Raw genomic sequence first — 13,914 nt, 5'->3', positions numbered from 1 at the left:
GGAGGAGGAGGACACAAACACACTCTTGTAACGCTCTTTCAAATAAACGTTGTCACTCTGGTGAAAAACTCTCTCCGGTCCTCACAACGTAGTAAGAACAAGAACACACACACACACACACACATGAAGCCTCGGTCTGATCCGACGTCAGGAGACGAGCAGCGTCAGATCTCCTGACTCACCTGAACGTGACGTGAGTCGTCCTCACCGTCACCAACGTGCACTGAAACAGACGGAGGAGAAGATCCACTTCACTGGAGTCTGAGAAAAACCGGTTTCCTTGAACGCAGCCTGAAGAGTCATGAGTTATTAAACCAGGACACAAACTCATTCACAAAACCTGACGAAGCTTCAGACATGTGAACACAGTGACACCTGGTGGTCGATCAGAGTTACAGCAGCTTTTTACACATCACTGACTTCACTGTGTCAATCTGGTCTCAGAGTTATTAGATCTAGATAATTAATGTTTAATGGTTATTAGTGTCGTTTACATGTGACGCTGTTAATGAGCTACAAACGATGGGACGTGATTGGACAATAAAACACCATCAAAATACAACTTCACTACAGTAAAGGAAGGAGAGAGAAGAGAGGAAGAGGTGAAAGAGTGAGGGGGGGGAGATCGTAGAGAGACGGAGGGGAAAAGGAGAGACATAGGGATGAAGGCAGAGAGAAAGAAGGAGAGGACAGAGAGATAGATGAGAGAGGAAGAGAAGTGGGGGAAAGAGAGAGAGGGGGTGACAGGAAGAGACTTAGAGGAGCCAGAGAGAAAGAGGATAGAGAGAGTGAGGGAAGAGAGAGAGGAGAGAGGTGGGGGAGAGACTTAGAGGGGGGCAGAGAGAAAGATGGTGAGGAGAGAGAGATCGTATTGTATCGTATCGTATTTAGAGAAAGGGAGGGAGGAGAGAGGAGGGGGAGAAAGAGAGCGTGGAGAGAGGGGAGAAAAGGAGAGACAGAGAGAAAGAAGTCGAGTATAGAGTGAGAGAAGAGAGAGGAAGAGGGGGGAGGAGAGAGAGAGGGGGAGACAGGGAGAGACTTAGAGGGAGGGAGGAAGATAGAACAGTAGTAGTAGTAATAGTTATTAGATCTAGATAATTAATGTTTAATGGTTATTAGTGTCGTTTACATGTGACGCTGTTAATGAGCTACAAACGATGGGACGTGATTGGACAATAAAACACCATCAAAATACAACTTCACTACAGTAAAGGAAGGAGAGAGAAGAGAGGGGAAGAGGGGGAGGAGAGAGGGAGAGAGAGAGGAGGAGGTGGAGGAGGAAGAGGAGGAGGTTGAGGAAAAGAGGAGAAGGAAGAAGAGGAGGAGGAGGAAGGGGGAGGAGGAGTTGTAGGAGGAGGAGGAGGTGGAAGAGGAAGATTAGGACGAGGAGAAGGAGGAGGCGGAAGATGAGGAGGAGTTGGAGGAAGAGGTGGAGGAGGAGGAGGATGAAGAAGAGGTGGAGGAGGAGGAGAGGAAGGAGGAAGAGGAGCAAGAAGAGGAGGAGGAGGAAGAGGGGGAGGAAGAAGAGGAGGAGAAGGGAGGACAAGAAGGAACAGGAGGCGGAAGAGGAAGAAGAGAGGGAGGAAAAGGAAGAGGAGAAGGCAGAATAGGAAGAGGCGGGAGGAAGTGGAGGTAGAGAAGGAGGAGGAGGAGGAGGAGGAGGAACAGGAGGAGGAGGAGGAAGAGGAAGAGGGGGAGGAAGAAGAGGAGGAGAAGGGAGGACAAGAAGGAAGAGGAGGTGGAAGAGGGGGAAGAGGAGGAGGAACAGGAGGAGGAAGAGGAAGAAGAGAGGGAGGAAAAGGAAGAGGAGAAGGCAGAATAGGAAGAGGAGAAGAAGGAGGAGGAAGAGGGAGAAGAGGAGGAGGAAAAGGAACAGGAACAGGAGGAGGAGGAGGAAGAGGAGGAGGAGGAGGAGGAGGAGGAGGAGGAGGAGGAGTCCAAACGTGTAGAACTAAAAGCATGAATCTCTAAATCTCTCAGAGACAGATCAGAGTCTTTTATCTTGGATCGAAGCCTCAGACGATAAAAACTGGTTTTGACGACAGAGTTGATGTGTTGGTCCAGTTATAAATCTCTGTCCAGCTTCACTCCACCATGAGAAACTGTGGTTTAACATGAGGCAGAAGGAGGTGCAGGTCCTTGAGAGGGGCATCAGGAGGAGGTCCAGGTCCTTGAGAGGGGCATCAGAAGGAGGTCCAGGTCCTTGAGAGGGGCATCAGAAGGAGGTCCGGGTCCTTGAGAGGGGCATCAGAAGGAGGTCCAGGTCCTTGAGAGGGGCATCAGAAGGAGGTCCAGGTCCTTGAGAGGGGCATCAGAAGGAGGTCCAGGTCCTTGAGAGGGGCATCAGGAGGAGGTCCAGGTCCTTGAGAGGGGCATCAGAAGGAGGTCCAGGTACAGTTTGGTTACAATGTAACAGGCTGAGACGTCGAGCTTCAGGCAGAGTCCAGATCTTCTTCCTCTGCTGCTCCTCCAACTTCCTCCTCCTCCCACTCTTCATCCTCCTCCCTCCTCCTCCTCCCTCCTCCTCCACCTCCTCCTCCCCCAACTTCCCCCAACTCCTCCCTCCTATTCCTCCTCCTCCTACTTCCTCCTCCTACTTCCTCCTCCTGCTCCTTGTGTGATTTCCTGTAAATGCAGAGAAGGAAGTGAAACTAATATTCCACCATTTTAGAGTGAACGGAGCAGAAGGAGAGAAACTGAAGTCTGAGACGAGTGAGTGTCAACACAACATTATTATGATTATTATGATTATTATTATTATTATTATTATTATTATTATTATTATTGTTGTTGTTGTTGTTGTAGTTGTTGTTGTGTCAGAGTGTGAGAGTCAGTGTGTCTGTGTGGACTGTGGAGGGAAGAAGAGTCAGACGTAGTCCGTACATATGTCAGCACATTGTCTCAGATTCACCTCCACACAACTTCTTCAAACTCAGAACAAACATCAAAGGTCAAAGGTCACGGTGACTGGATGAACATGGATTTAATGTCAAAGTACTATGAGTGGTGGAGGTCAACGACTGGATCAGACAAGGAAGTGATTATAGTTTGTCCTCGGTGGATTTGGGTGTGTCTTGATTCTGTGTGTGTGTGTGTGTGTGTGTGTGTGTGTGTGTGTGTGTGTGTGTGTGTGTGTGTGTGTGTGTGTGTGTGTGTGTGTGTGTGTGTGTGTGTGTGTGTTACTGGTTTCCCTCTCAGACTGACTGAAGTCCTGAAGATGAGTGTTAATGTGGAGGAACAGGAGGACAGATCAAAGTCTCTGGAGAGTGACGGGTCCAAACATGAACCTCCAGACTCACAGTAAGAGACCAGATAAAAACCTGAAGTGTGTGTGACGTCACAGAAGAGGAAATGTGTGTGTGTCCATTGATCAATGTGATGTGAATAAAGGTGTGTGTGAGTGTCCAGTGAATAAAAACATGTTTGTGTTTGCAGAGGTCAGAACTACAGACTGAGAGCAGAGCCTCCAGGATCCATCTGTCTGTCCATGAGGAGTGACCGGTCCATGGGACATCGTCCAGTATTCAGTCCTGAACCTGGACCTCCGGAGTCAGAGTAAGAAACCAGATACAGACCTGTGTGCAGGACTGGGAGAGTTACTTTAAAAATGTAAGCAGTAACTTACTTTAAGTATCACACAATTAAAGTAATCAACCAGATTACTTTTAGTTACTTTTCGATTACTTTAATACAAAATATGTAAATTAAGAATACCACACAACCAGCACACATCAGTCCACGTCGATTAGATCACTCAAAACAGGAAGTCAAACCCACTGAGTATCCGGTAAATTTCAAAATAAAACACTCCCATGACAAACGACCATGAGTCACCGGTCAGTCGGAGCGTCCTGAAGCTGACAGGACGTCTTTGTCAGGACTCTTTAGGTTTGTTTAGTGTTAAGTCCTAAGTGTTCTGTCCTGTCTTGTTTCTTGTTTATTTCCTGTTTTATTTTGGTGAGCTGTCTGTCATCCCCCTCTCCCTGTTGAGTTTCCTGTCTGTGATTACCTTGATGTCTCGGTACCCCTTGAAATGCGCAAAACCTAAATATCGAAATTAAAAACTGGCAATGGAAACACCTACATTTTGAAAAAACTCTCAAATATCGCAAAAAAGTTTTTACGCTCTCATGAGGTGGTTTTTGAGACGTATCGATACAAACGTGTATCGCAAAAGTGTAATGGGAACACTTTTTTCGCTTTTCTACACATCACCGGCATCACCGGAGTTGTGTGTCCACGCTGTGTTGGTTTATGTAACTTGAGGGGACAAATGAACCACATGTTTATTGTCATGCATTGCTGACCTGGGCATTGTTTCTCAATAAATTAGAAAAACCTTTCCTATCATTCCCCTTTTCCGTGCATGGTTGAAGGAGATTGGCTCACATCCACGCTCCCACTCCCTCCTGCGCCGAAATGTCACCTTAAGTCACATAAACCAGTACGGGTGTGTGGACACAACCACCTATATTGTTGTCAGCGCCTCATCACTGCTGGTGTTTAAAAGGCTCCGTTCTTTCTGCAGTCAGGTTAAAGCGCACATCCGCCGTGTTGGTAAACAATTAATCCCTCTATATCAACGGAGGCAACCGTGCTTGAGCAGCTTGGGTTGGAGGTGATGTGAGTGCGGGCCAGCGAGGGACAGAGGAGGGGGCATTAGAGCTTCAGCACGGTACGGAACAACTGGCCCGTGTGAGCGCGTCCTTATTTGTGGCCGCTGCCAGCACCACACGGGCTTTGCCTTTCAGTAATCAAGCGCTGTTTTTGTCTTTGTTAAAAACAATAACAGCAACAGCTGTAGGCAGCTGAGATCGCTGTGCCGTCACCATAGAAATGCAAGACGCATTACGGCTCATTCGCAAAATACCTTTCAATGGAAACACGCGCAAATAGCAATTGCACTTTTTCGAAGTTTCAGAAATATCGCTTTTATTTTGCGAAAATCTAATGGAAACGCAGCTATTGTCTCCCCAGCCCTTGTGTTCTAAGCTGTGCTCTCCCACCCCTCTGTGCCAGATCGTCTCGTCTGTTTCAGTGAGCGTTTCCAGCCTTTTCTCCTTGGGATTTATAGACTTCCCAAGTTTTTGACCCAGTTTTGTTTGACCACGAGTTTAGCCTAGTGATTTTGATACCTCTGCCTGTGAACAGACTGATCTACTGGTTTTGACCCAGGAATAAACTGACCTCCTAATTTGCCACTCGTTTGTCTGTGCCTCTGCTTTGTGGGTCCTCCTGCTCTGATCGTTAGTCTTGAAGGAAATAAAAAATAACAGTGGAGGAGGAAAACTGCAATAAAAATGTAATCCTGGCAAGTTGTAATCCCCATTTTATCAAATGTACCAGCAATCTGATGACATATTTTTTTCTACTGTAACAGATTACTGTTTCCTTTTTTTTGTCTTTAACGCCATTACATGTAATCCATTACTCCATTACTCCCCAACCCTGCCTGTGTTTTGTATCCTCTGTGTGTGTCAGTGTGTGATCCTGTGTAGAGCTGATGTGAGACAGATGTTCAGCAGCTGGACACTGGACAGTTAATGACTGACTGACTCTACACTGTTGTCTATGATGCTGCTTCCATCCTTCACTACAGTGTGTGGTGCAGGACGCTGACGTCACTGGAGACTTCCCACAATGCATCTGTGATCAGAGAACTGATCAGTGATCAGTGTGATGTGAATAAAAACATGTTTGTGTTTGCAGAGGTCAGAACCACAGACTGAGAGCAGAGTCTCCAGGATCCATCTGTCTGTCCATGAGAAGTGACCAGTCCAATGAACCACCAGCAAACTTCAGTTCTGGACCTGGACCTTCAGAGTCAAAGTAGGAGACCTGATAAAACCTGAACCTGAGTGTGTGTGTGTGTGTGTGTGTGTGTGTGTGTGTGTGTGTGTGTGTGTGTGTGTGTGTGTGTGTGTGTGTGTGTGTGTGTGTGTGTGTGTGTGTGTGTGTGTGTGTGTGTGTGTGTGTTCTTGTTCTTACTACGTTGTGAGGACCATCAAGAGTGAGGACATTTTTGGGAACTGAGGACCTTTTGGCCTGTCCTCACTTTTTCCAAGAGTTGTTTGAGGGTTAAGACTTTAGGTCATAATTAGGTTTAAAGTAAGTTAAGATTAATGGTTAAGGTTAGAGTAAGGGGCTACGGAATACATTTTGTCAATAAGTGTCCTCACAAAGATAGCATTACAAGCATGTGTGTGTGTGTCCACTGATCAGTGATCAATGTTAGGGAGGAATTTGTGGTGATGCCGATGAAGAAGAAGAAGTACCAGAGTCCTGTATATCCTATGCTGAAGGAGTTTATTTACTTGTACAAGGAGAATAGAAGAGTCGTCATCACAACATGAGTGCGTGAATCCACCTCAATTCTAAGGGTCAAACAGTAAAGCTCAGATTCTTATACTAGAAAGGTGGGCCGAGATAGCAAAGGGGAGATGTGTTAACATTCAGTTGGCTATAATGCATAAACATGAAGATAAGGATTCATACCAGCTAGGAAATACAAAGTGTCATCCAGTGACGGAAAGCGTTATCATCTAACTCTACAGCTGTGTCTGTAATCAGCCAGAGATTGAGATTGGAGACACCAAAGAGGGACCATGGCCTTGGCATGTTCCTCAGAGAGAAAATAGGGCAGATAACTGATCCCAACAGTAATCTAACAGAAAGTCACTGTGACACAGAGGGATAGACCATTAACTACACAAACTAACTATAGGGAGGTGAAATTATTCTCTAACAATCAATGTGATGTGAATAAAAACATGTTTGTCTTTGCAGAGGTCAGAACCACAGACTGAGAGCAGAGTCTCCAGGATCCATCTGTCTGTCTATGAAGAGTGACTGGTCCAATGAACCACCACCAAACTTCAGTTCTGGACCTGGACCTTCGGAGTCCAAGTAATGGCACTTTTCCACTACACATTACAGCTGAGTTCCTCTAGTTCCTCCTCAGCAGGGGCGGGGTCATCGCGGGGCCACATTGTCTCTCTCTCTCTTTTTTCAATCCGCTCATCAGCTCCAAACTCACTCGTCTGCACCTCTATTATGGACCACAGCGTGGTTTACACACAGCATCATCTGACTCAAGTGAAGGAATAACAACAGTCTCGATACAGATCAGCGGTCGCTGTTGCCGCTCTGTTTTCGAAATTTCCAGGTTTGATTCTCATGTTGGACATAGCGCTCGCGACTCTTCCAGTGACAACGCTCTGTCCAATCAGTGGAAGGCAGTCGGCTGGCGTCATGTTATAGTATCGTTTCGGCTCATTTGGAACCAGGGCTGAGGAGGTACTAAAAATAGTACCTGGTACCAGGTACTAAGGCAAGTGGTGAAGCAAAAAAAGCAGGCCGCGCCGCTAGCGGAAAAGCGCCATAAGAGACCTGATAAAAACCTGAACCTGAGTGTGTGTGTGTCCACTGATCAGTGATCAATGTGATGTGAATAAAAACATGTTTGTGTTTGCAGAGGTCAGAACCACAGACCGAGAGCAGAGTCTCCAGGATCCATCTGTCTGAGTGACTGGTCCAATGAACCACCACCAAACTTCAGTCCTGAACCTGGACCTGGACCTGGACCTTCAGAGTTACAGTAAGAGACAGTTTCTACTGTAAACTGAGCTGAAGATGATTCAGTCATTAGACTCATGTGAAGGAAACAGAGAGAAACCAGGAACCAGATCCATCAGACTCTGAAGGTTCACAACAAACCTCAGAGACAGAAACATGCACACACACTCTGTCCATCAGACTGATGAAGCACAGCATCCTCATGTTCCTGTGTCATCAGCCTCAGTCAGTGTGAACGTTGCTGCACCAACACTTTAATGATCCACACGTCTGAGCCTTTAAACTGAAGTCACAGTAGAGATTAAAGCAGCTGATACACACAGACTTTTATTTTGAAAAGTGATCAGTGTTTCCTGTTTCCTGTCTGTGACTGTCTGAGCTTCTCCACAACATGTAGTGAAGCTCAGGTGGAGCTGCTGAAGCTTCTGTTGTCAGCTTCAGTCTCCTCAGACTGGATCAGAGCTCCAACACAGGTTGATTAGAGCCACACAGCAGCGTCTGGATGAGGAGCTCATTGGTTAAAGAGCTGATAGGACTCAGTCCAGAACCAACATCAAACACATGATCAGTGTCTGAAAGAGGAAAACACCACCAACAGCTTCTCAGTCATTTCACACATTTGGAGTAAAAACCAGACGAGACAACGCAGAACTGAAGAGATTCAAACTAACAGGGAGTTTGTTTTAGAGTCCAGATTTAAGGTCAACACTGCAAAAACTCAAAATAGTACCAAGAATATTTGTCTTATTTCTGGTCAAAATGTAATTTCTAGTCAAAACAAATCAAATTATACTTAAAATAAGACTCATTAAACATGAAAAAGTAGCTTGTTTTTAAGACACTTTTTACTTTTTTCAAGCATATTTTCAATTGAAATACTGTAAGTAGAAAAATCTGATAGTGGAGCAAGTTTTTCTTTCTTATTACACTAAAAACCTGCTTTCACTGGCAGATTGTTCTACTTATTTCACGTGAAAATTTGTTTGAAACAAGTGAAAATGATCTAAAAAGTTAATTTTAAGGTGATGAGTCTCATTCTAAGTTGAAAGAGATTAGTTTAGACTAGAAATGAGACATTTTGAAAAGAAATAAGAGAAATATTCTTGGAAAGTTTTTGCAGTGAACAGATAAACAGAGACATAAACCAGACCAGTTCAGGACCAGGTCTTCATTCAGCTCGTCTCTCTACACTCGTCTTCCTCTAATTTCTCTCTCTCTGCTCCTCTGCTTACTGAAGCCCCGCCCCCTTGAGGTGGTTAACCAATCAGAGCTCAGATGTGGAGCTGTGACATGTTGTTGATCCAGAAATGTCTTGACAGGAGGAAGAGGAGTGGTGTCTCTGTGGACCAGCAGCTGTCCTGCTGTGGTCTCTGTCAGGACGTCCTGAAGGATCCAGTCTCCACCAGCTGTGGACACTGGTTCTGCAGACAGTGCTTCACCTCAGACTGGGACCAGTCTGGTTCTTCAGGACCCCCCTCCTGTCCCCAGTGTGGACAAAGACCCAGAACCAGAGGTGAGCTGCAGACAGCCAATCAGAGCAGCTGTGGACAAAGTGAGACTGAACATCTGTCTGCTGATGTGGTCATTTGTGAAACCAGGACCTGTTGTTTTCTCCAGAGTCATTGTTCCATCACACAGCACTGACATTTAAGATGATGATTCAAACCTTCTCTTTGTTGTCTGTAGTTTTTCTGTAGCTGATGAAATAATCTGATCAGATTGTCAGACTCTCTGTCTTCAGTCTGACTCTGTCTCTTCTCTCTCAGCAGATCGTGGTCTGCAGGAGGTTTTAGATCAACATAAGATCAGTCTGAGGAGCAGATGTGAACGAGTGACTGAAGGAGCTGAGGCAACAGGAAGTGGAACAGGAAGTAGAACCCTCCTCAACAGGATCTACACTGAGCTCTACATCACAGAGGGACAGAGTGAAGAGGTTAATACCCAACATGAGGTGAGACAGCTGGAGACAACGTCCAAGAAGAAGACCCTCCATGACACTCCAATCAAGTGCAACGACATCTTTAAAGACTTACCTGTCCAACAGAGAGAGGACGTCTCTACGGTCTCACCCGTCCAACAGAGAGAGGACGTCTCTATGGTCTCACCTGTCCAACACAGGGACAAAGATTTTGACAACTTTTTTGTCAAAATGAGACACAAGTTCTCTAAGTATCTGCATCTCCAACAGAAAGAGGACGTCTCTACGGTCTCACCTGTCCAACAGAGAGAGGACGTCTCTACGGTCTCACCTGTCCAACAGAGAGACGTCTCTACAGTCTCACCTGTCCAACAGAGACCCATCAGAGTGGTTCTGACCAATGGCGTCGCTGGTGTTGGAAAAACCTTCTCGGTGCAGAAGTTCACTCTGGACTGGGCCGAGGGCTTGGAGAACCAAGATGTCAGTCTGCTGGTTCTGCTTTCGTTCAGGGAGCTGAACCTGATCAGAGATCAGCGGTTGAGTCTTCTCGGGCTGCTCCATGTTTTCCATCCAACATTACAGAAGGTCACAGCAGAGCAGCTGGCTGTCTGTAAACTTCTCTTCATCTTTGACGGCCTGGATGAAAGCCGACTGTCACTGGACTTCAACAACAGGGAGGTTGTGTCTGATGTCACACAGACGTCATCAGTCAACGTGCTGCTGACAAACCTCATCCAGGGGAATCTGCTTCCCTCGGCTCTGGTCTGGATCACCTCCAGACCTGCAGCAGCCAATCAGATCCCTCCTACATGTGTTGACAGGGTAACAGAAGTCCGAGGCTTCACTGACGCCCAGATGGAGGAGTACTTCAGGAGGAGGTCCAGTGATGAAGATCTGTCCAGAAGAATCATCTCACACATCAAGACGTCCAGGACCCTCCACATCATGTGTCAAGTCCCAGTCTTCTGCTGGATCAGTGCTACAGTTCTGGAGCACATGTTGACCACAGACCAGAGAGGAGAGCTGCCCAAGACCACGACTGACCTGTTCTCACACTTCCTGCTGGTCCAGACAAAGAGGAAGAAGAACAAGTACGGTGAAGGACATGAGACGAGTCCACAGGAGCTGACGGAGGCCGACAGGGAAGTTCTTCTGAAGCTGGGGAGGCTGGCGTTTGAACAGCTGGAGGAAGGAAACATCATGTTCTACCAAGAAGACCTGGAGCAGTGTGGTCTGGATGTCACAGAGGCCTTGGTGAACTCAGGACTCTGTACTGAGATCTTCAAAAGAGAGAGTGTGATCTTCCAGAAAACAGTCTACTGCTTTGTTCATCTGAGTGTTCAGGAGTTTCTGGCTGCAGTCTACATGTTCCACAGTTTCACCAATAGGAACACACATGTTGATTTAACCCTGGATGACTTCCTGCAGGGATCCATGCAGGAATCCCTCAGCAGTAAAAACGGTCACCTGGACCTGTTTGTTCGCTTCCTTCATGGCCTCTCTCTGGAGTCCAACCAGAGGCTGTTAGGAGGTCTGCTGGGTCAGACAGACAACAGTCCAGAAACCATCCAGAGAACCATCTACAACCTGAAGGAGATGAGGACTGATGACATCTCTCCTGACAGAAGCATCAACATCTTCCACTGTCTGACGGAGATGAAGGACCAGTCAGTTCATCAGGAGATCCAACAGTTCCTCAAGTCAGAGAACAGATCAAAGAAGATACTCTCTGGGATCCAGTGTTCAGCTCTGGCCTACATGCTGCAGATGTCAGAGCAGGTTCTGGACGAGTTGGACCTGGAGAAGTACAACACATCAGATCAGGGACAACTGAGACTGATCCCAGCTGTGAGGAACTGCAGGAAGGCTCGGTGAGTCCAGACATGATCAATATAATTATTGATCAGTAGTTTGGATCAGTAGTTCACATAAACAGAGTTTTTTTCTCATTATTTTTAGTTTGACTTTGAAAACATTACGTAAGAGATAACATAGAGTGAACAGGCTTTGCTTCAGGGTCCCGTCCATCCTGTCAGAGTGATGAGGATCATTGTTTCCTGTCAAACTCAGTCAGAGAAGATGAGCTGAAGCTCAGATGTTCATCACATCATCACGTCCTGTCATCAGATGCATTAACCGTGTTTTTACTGCAGCTTTCATCTGATTTGATTCTGACACATTTGATAATTTCTCCCTTCACAGACTTGTTTTTTGTCAACTCTCAGAGAGTCACTATGAAGTCGTGGCCTCAGCTCTGAAGTCCAACCCCTCCCACCTGACAGAATTGGACCTGAGTGAAAACAACCTGAGTGATTCATCAGCGAAGGTTCTTTGTGCTGGACTGGAGAGTCCAAACTGTAGACTGGAGACTCTGAGGTGAGTTCACTGACTGGACCTGTTGGACTTTTGTCTGTGTTCAGTTCAAATGTGTGAAGTTCAGTTTGAAGCATAGACTGATTGTGACTCCATGTTACTGCAGCTGATAGAAGGTGAAGGGTCAGAGGTCAGTGTGATGATGATGATGATGAGCTGGCTCACAGATGAAGCTGCTAACAGAACAGCTGGATCAGCCACTGTAGCTGAAACTGAGCAGATGTGATGTAGATCTGAGTTTTCCCTCTTTGCTTGGTTCAGGGTCAAAGGTCAAAGCAGCTTCCCAGTGTGAGAGGTCAGGTTAAAGTCCTGTAGCTCAGAGAACAGTGTTGGTTTGATGATCCCACTGTGGAGACACTGAGGCTCAAGAACATCAACACTGGGCTCCACAGGAAGGAAGTTTCAGCTCATGGTCACATGACATTAAAGGAGTTTACTTCCCGTCCACAGTGTCTGTGAAGCAGCCTCTGGTCACATGACTCCACTGTCAGTGAGGGGTCAGAGTCAGCTTCAGACAGACTTTGATGTCATGAATGAAGGACGTTTGAAATAGTTGTTGTCTCATGTTTCCAGTTGTTCTTCTCTTGACTCTTCACTTTCAGCTCATTTAAATTTAACTCTGATCAATAATCAATGATCTGATCACTTTAGCTGTGTGTGTGTGTGTGTGTGTGTGTGTGTGTGTGTGTGTGTGTGTGTGTGTGTGTGTGTGTGTGTGTGTGTGTGTGTGTGTGTGTGTGTGTGTGTGTGTGTGTGTGTGTGTGTGTGTGTGTTGTAGTCAGTGTTTAGTCCAACAGGTATTGATCAGATATTGATTGTATATTGACAGGCTGATCTGAGGTCAGCAGCAGCTGATGAATCTGTGTTGACATGTGGATGATGTGTGTAGAAGGCCACATGATGATGATCCACAACAACACAAGGACAAAGTCCCTCTACTCATTTACACACTGATCATTGATCAGGACACATCTGATCAATCATCAATCATTTCATCTTCTTCTTTTATTCTTTATTCAGATTGAGGACCTGCAGGTTGTCAGAGATCAGCTGTTCTTCTCTGGTCTCAGCTCTGAAGTCCAACCCCTCCCACCTGAGAGAACTGGACCTGAGCTGGAACAACAACCTGCAGGATTCAGGAGTGAAGGGTCTGAGTGGTTTTCTGGAGAGTGCAGACTGTAGACTGGAGACTCTGAGGTCAGACTCTGTTTTATTTCTGTGCTCAGATGAATGTGATGTGAAAGTTGTGTTGATACTGAGCTGCAGACATGAGGCTGATATTCTACTGATCCACACTGAGGCTGTAGGACAGGGTAGGCAGGCGCTCACAGACCAAGACCAGGGCTGTGGGGGGTCGGCACCTCAGACAGCTCATCACACAAAAACCTCACAACAAACACATTCATGCACAATGGTTCACACAGATCCAAGTCTTAAACTAGAACTAACTACTGTATATCTTTGCTCTTTAGTTTCTAATACAATAAAAATATGTAAACATGTAATCCAATATAAGGCTGAAGGCTAGAATGTGTGAATCATGTGTAGTTTAAAGTTATATTGTGAAAATTTCAATTGAAGTTCCTCTCAAAAACAGGGCTGTTTTGGCTACCACTCTGACCCGGTGTTGTAATATTACAACAATTATAAAACAAGCTCTAAATAAAATGTAGGGCATATTTTCCACAAAAACTATATATGTTCATGTTCTAGACATTGTAATTAACACAAAAAAAAATATTCAAAGCATTTTACTTACTTGAATTAGATGAATCGTTGTGTTTGTTTTAATGATAACAAACACAACCCAAACACATTCTGGAAATAATAATGTTACACAAAGGATTACTGAATATGAGGATCTAGAACTAAACCCTTTTCAATATACTGAGCATCATCCACAGGACATAGAAAATGACATTGATCCAGAAAACAACTTTTTCCCTAACATCAAGAACAACTGCTACTATTACACTGAAGAACAGTTCAACAACACTATAAAATCTGGAAACAAAATATCAATAATCCACTTTAACAGCAGGAGCCTG

The 13,914-nt window shown here is 45.6% G+C and overlaps 1 protein-coding gene across 1 annotated transcript in view; it reads left to right on the top strand.

Annotated features, from left to right (window-relative positions):
* The window catches only part of LOC310987961 (uncharacterized protein), a gene marked incomplete at its 3' end in the record, with an annotated part of 132,801 nt that overhangs the window by 44,025 nt on the left and 74,862 nt on the right, over nucleotides 1-13,914 (top strand). Inside the window, exons 2-9 of the mRNA XM_083974430.1 lie at nucleotides 3,199-3,300; nucleotides 5,710-5,829; nucleotides 6,787-6,906; nucleotides 8,895-9,088; nucleotides 9,342-9,610; nucleotides 9,869-11,364; nucleotides 11,696-11,869; nucleotides 12,887-13,063. Of these exons, the coding sequence (XP_083830556.1) occupies nucleotides 3,218-3,300; nucleotides 5,710-5,829; nucleotides 6,787-6,906; nucleotides 8,895-9,088; nucleotides 9,342-9,610; nucleotides 9,869-11,364; nucleotides 11,696-11,869; nucleotides 12,887-13,063 (2,633 nt within the window). The 5' untranslated portion in view covers nucleotides 3,199-3,217. The remainder of the gene's footprint in view (nucleotides 1-3,198; nucleotides 3,301-5,709; nucleotides 5,830-6,786; nucleotides 6,907-8,894; nucleotides 9,089-9,341; nucleotides 9,611-9,868; nucleotides 11,365-11,695; nucleotides 11,870-12,886; nucleotides 13,064-13,914) is intronic.

The sequence above is a fragment of the Trachurus trachurus genome (assembly GCF_905171665.1).
Source record: "Trachurus trachurus genome assembly, chromosome: 6".
Lineage (NCBI taxonomy): Eukaryota > Metazoa > Chordata > Actinopteri > Carangiformes > Carangidae > Trachurus > Trachurus trachurus.
Note: the sequence above shows the minus strand (reverse complement) of the source record. Positions and strands in the feature narration are given on the sequence as shown.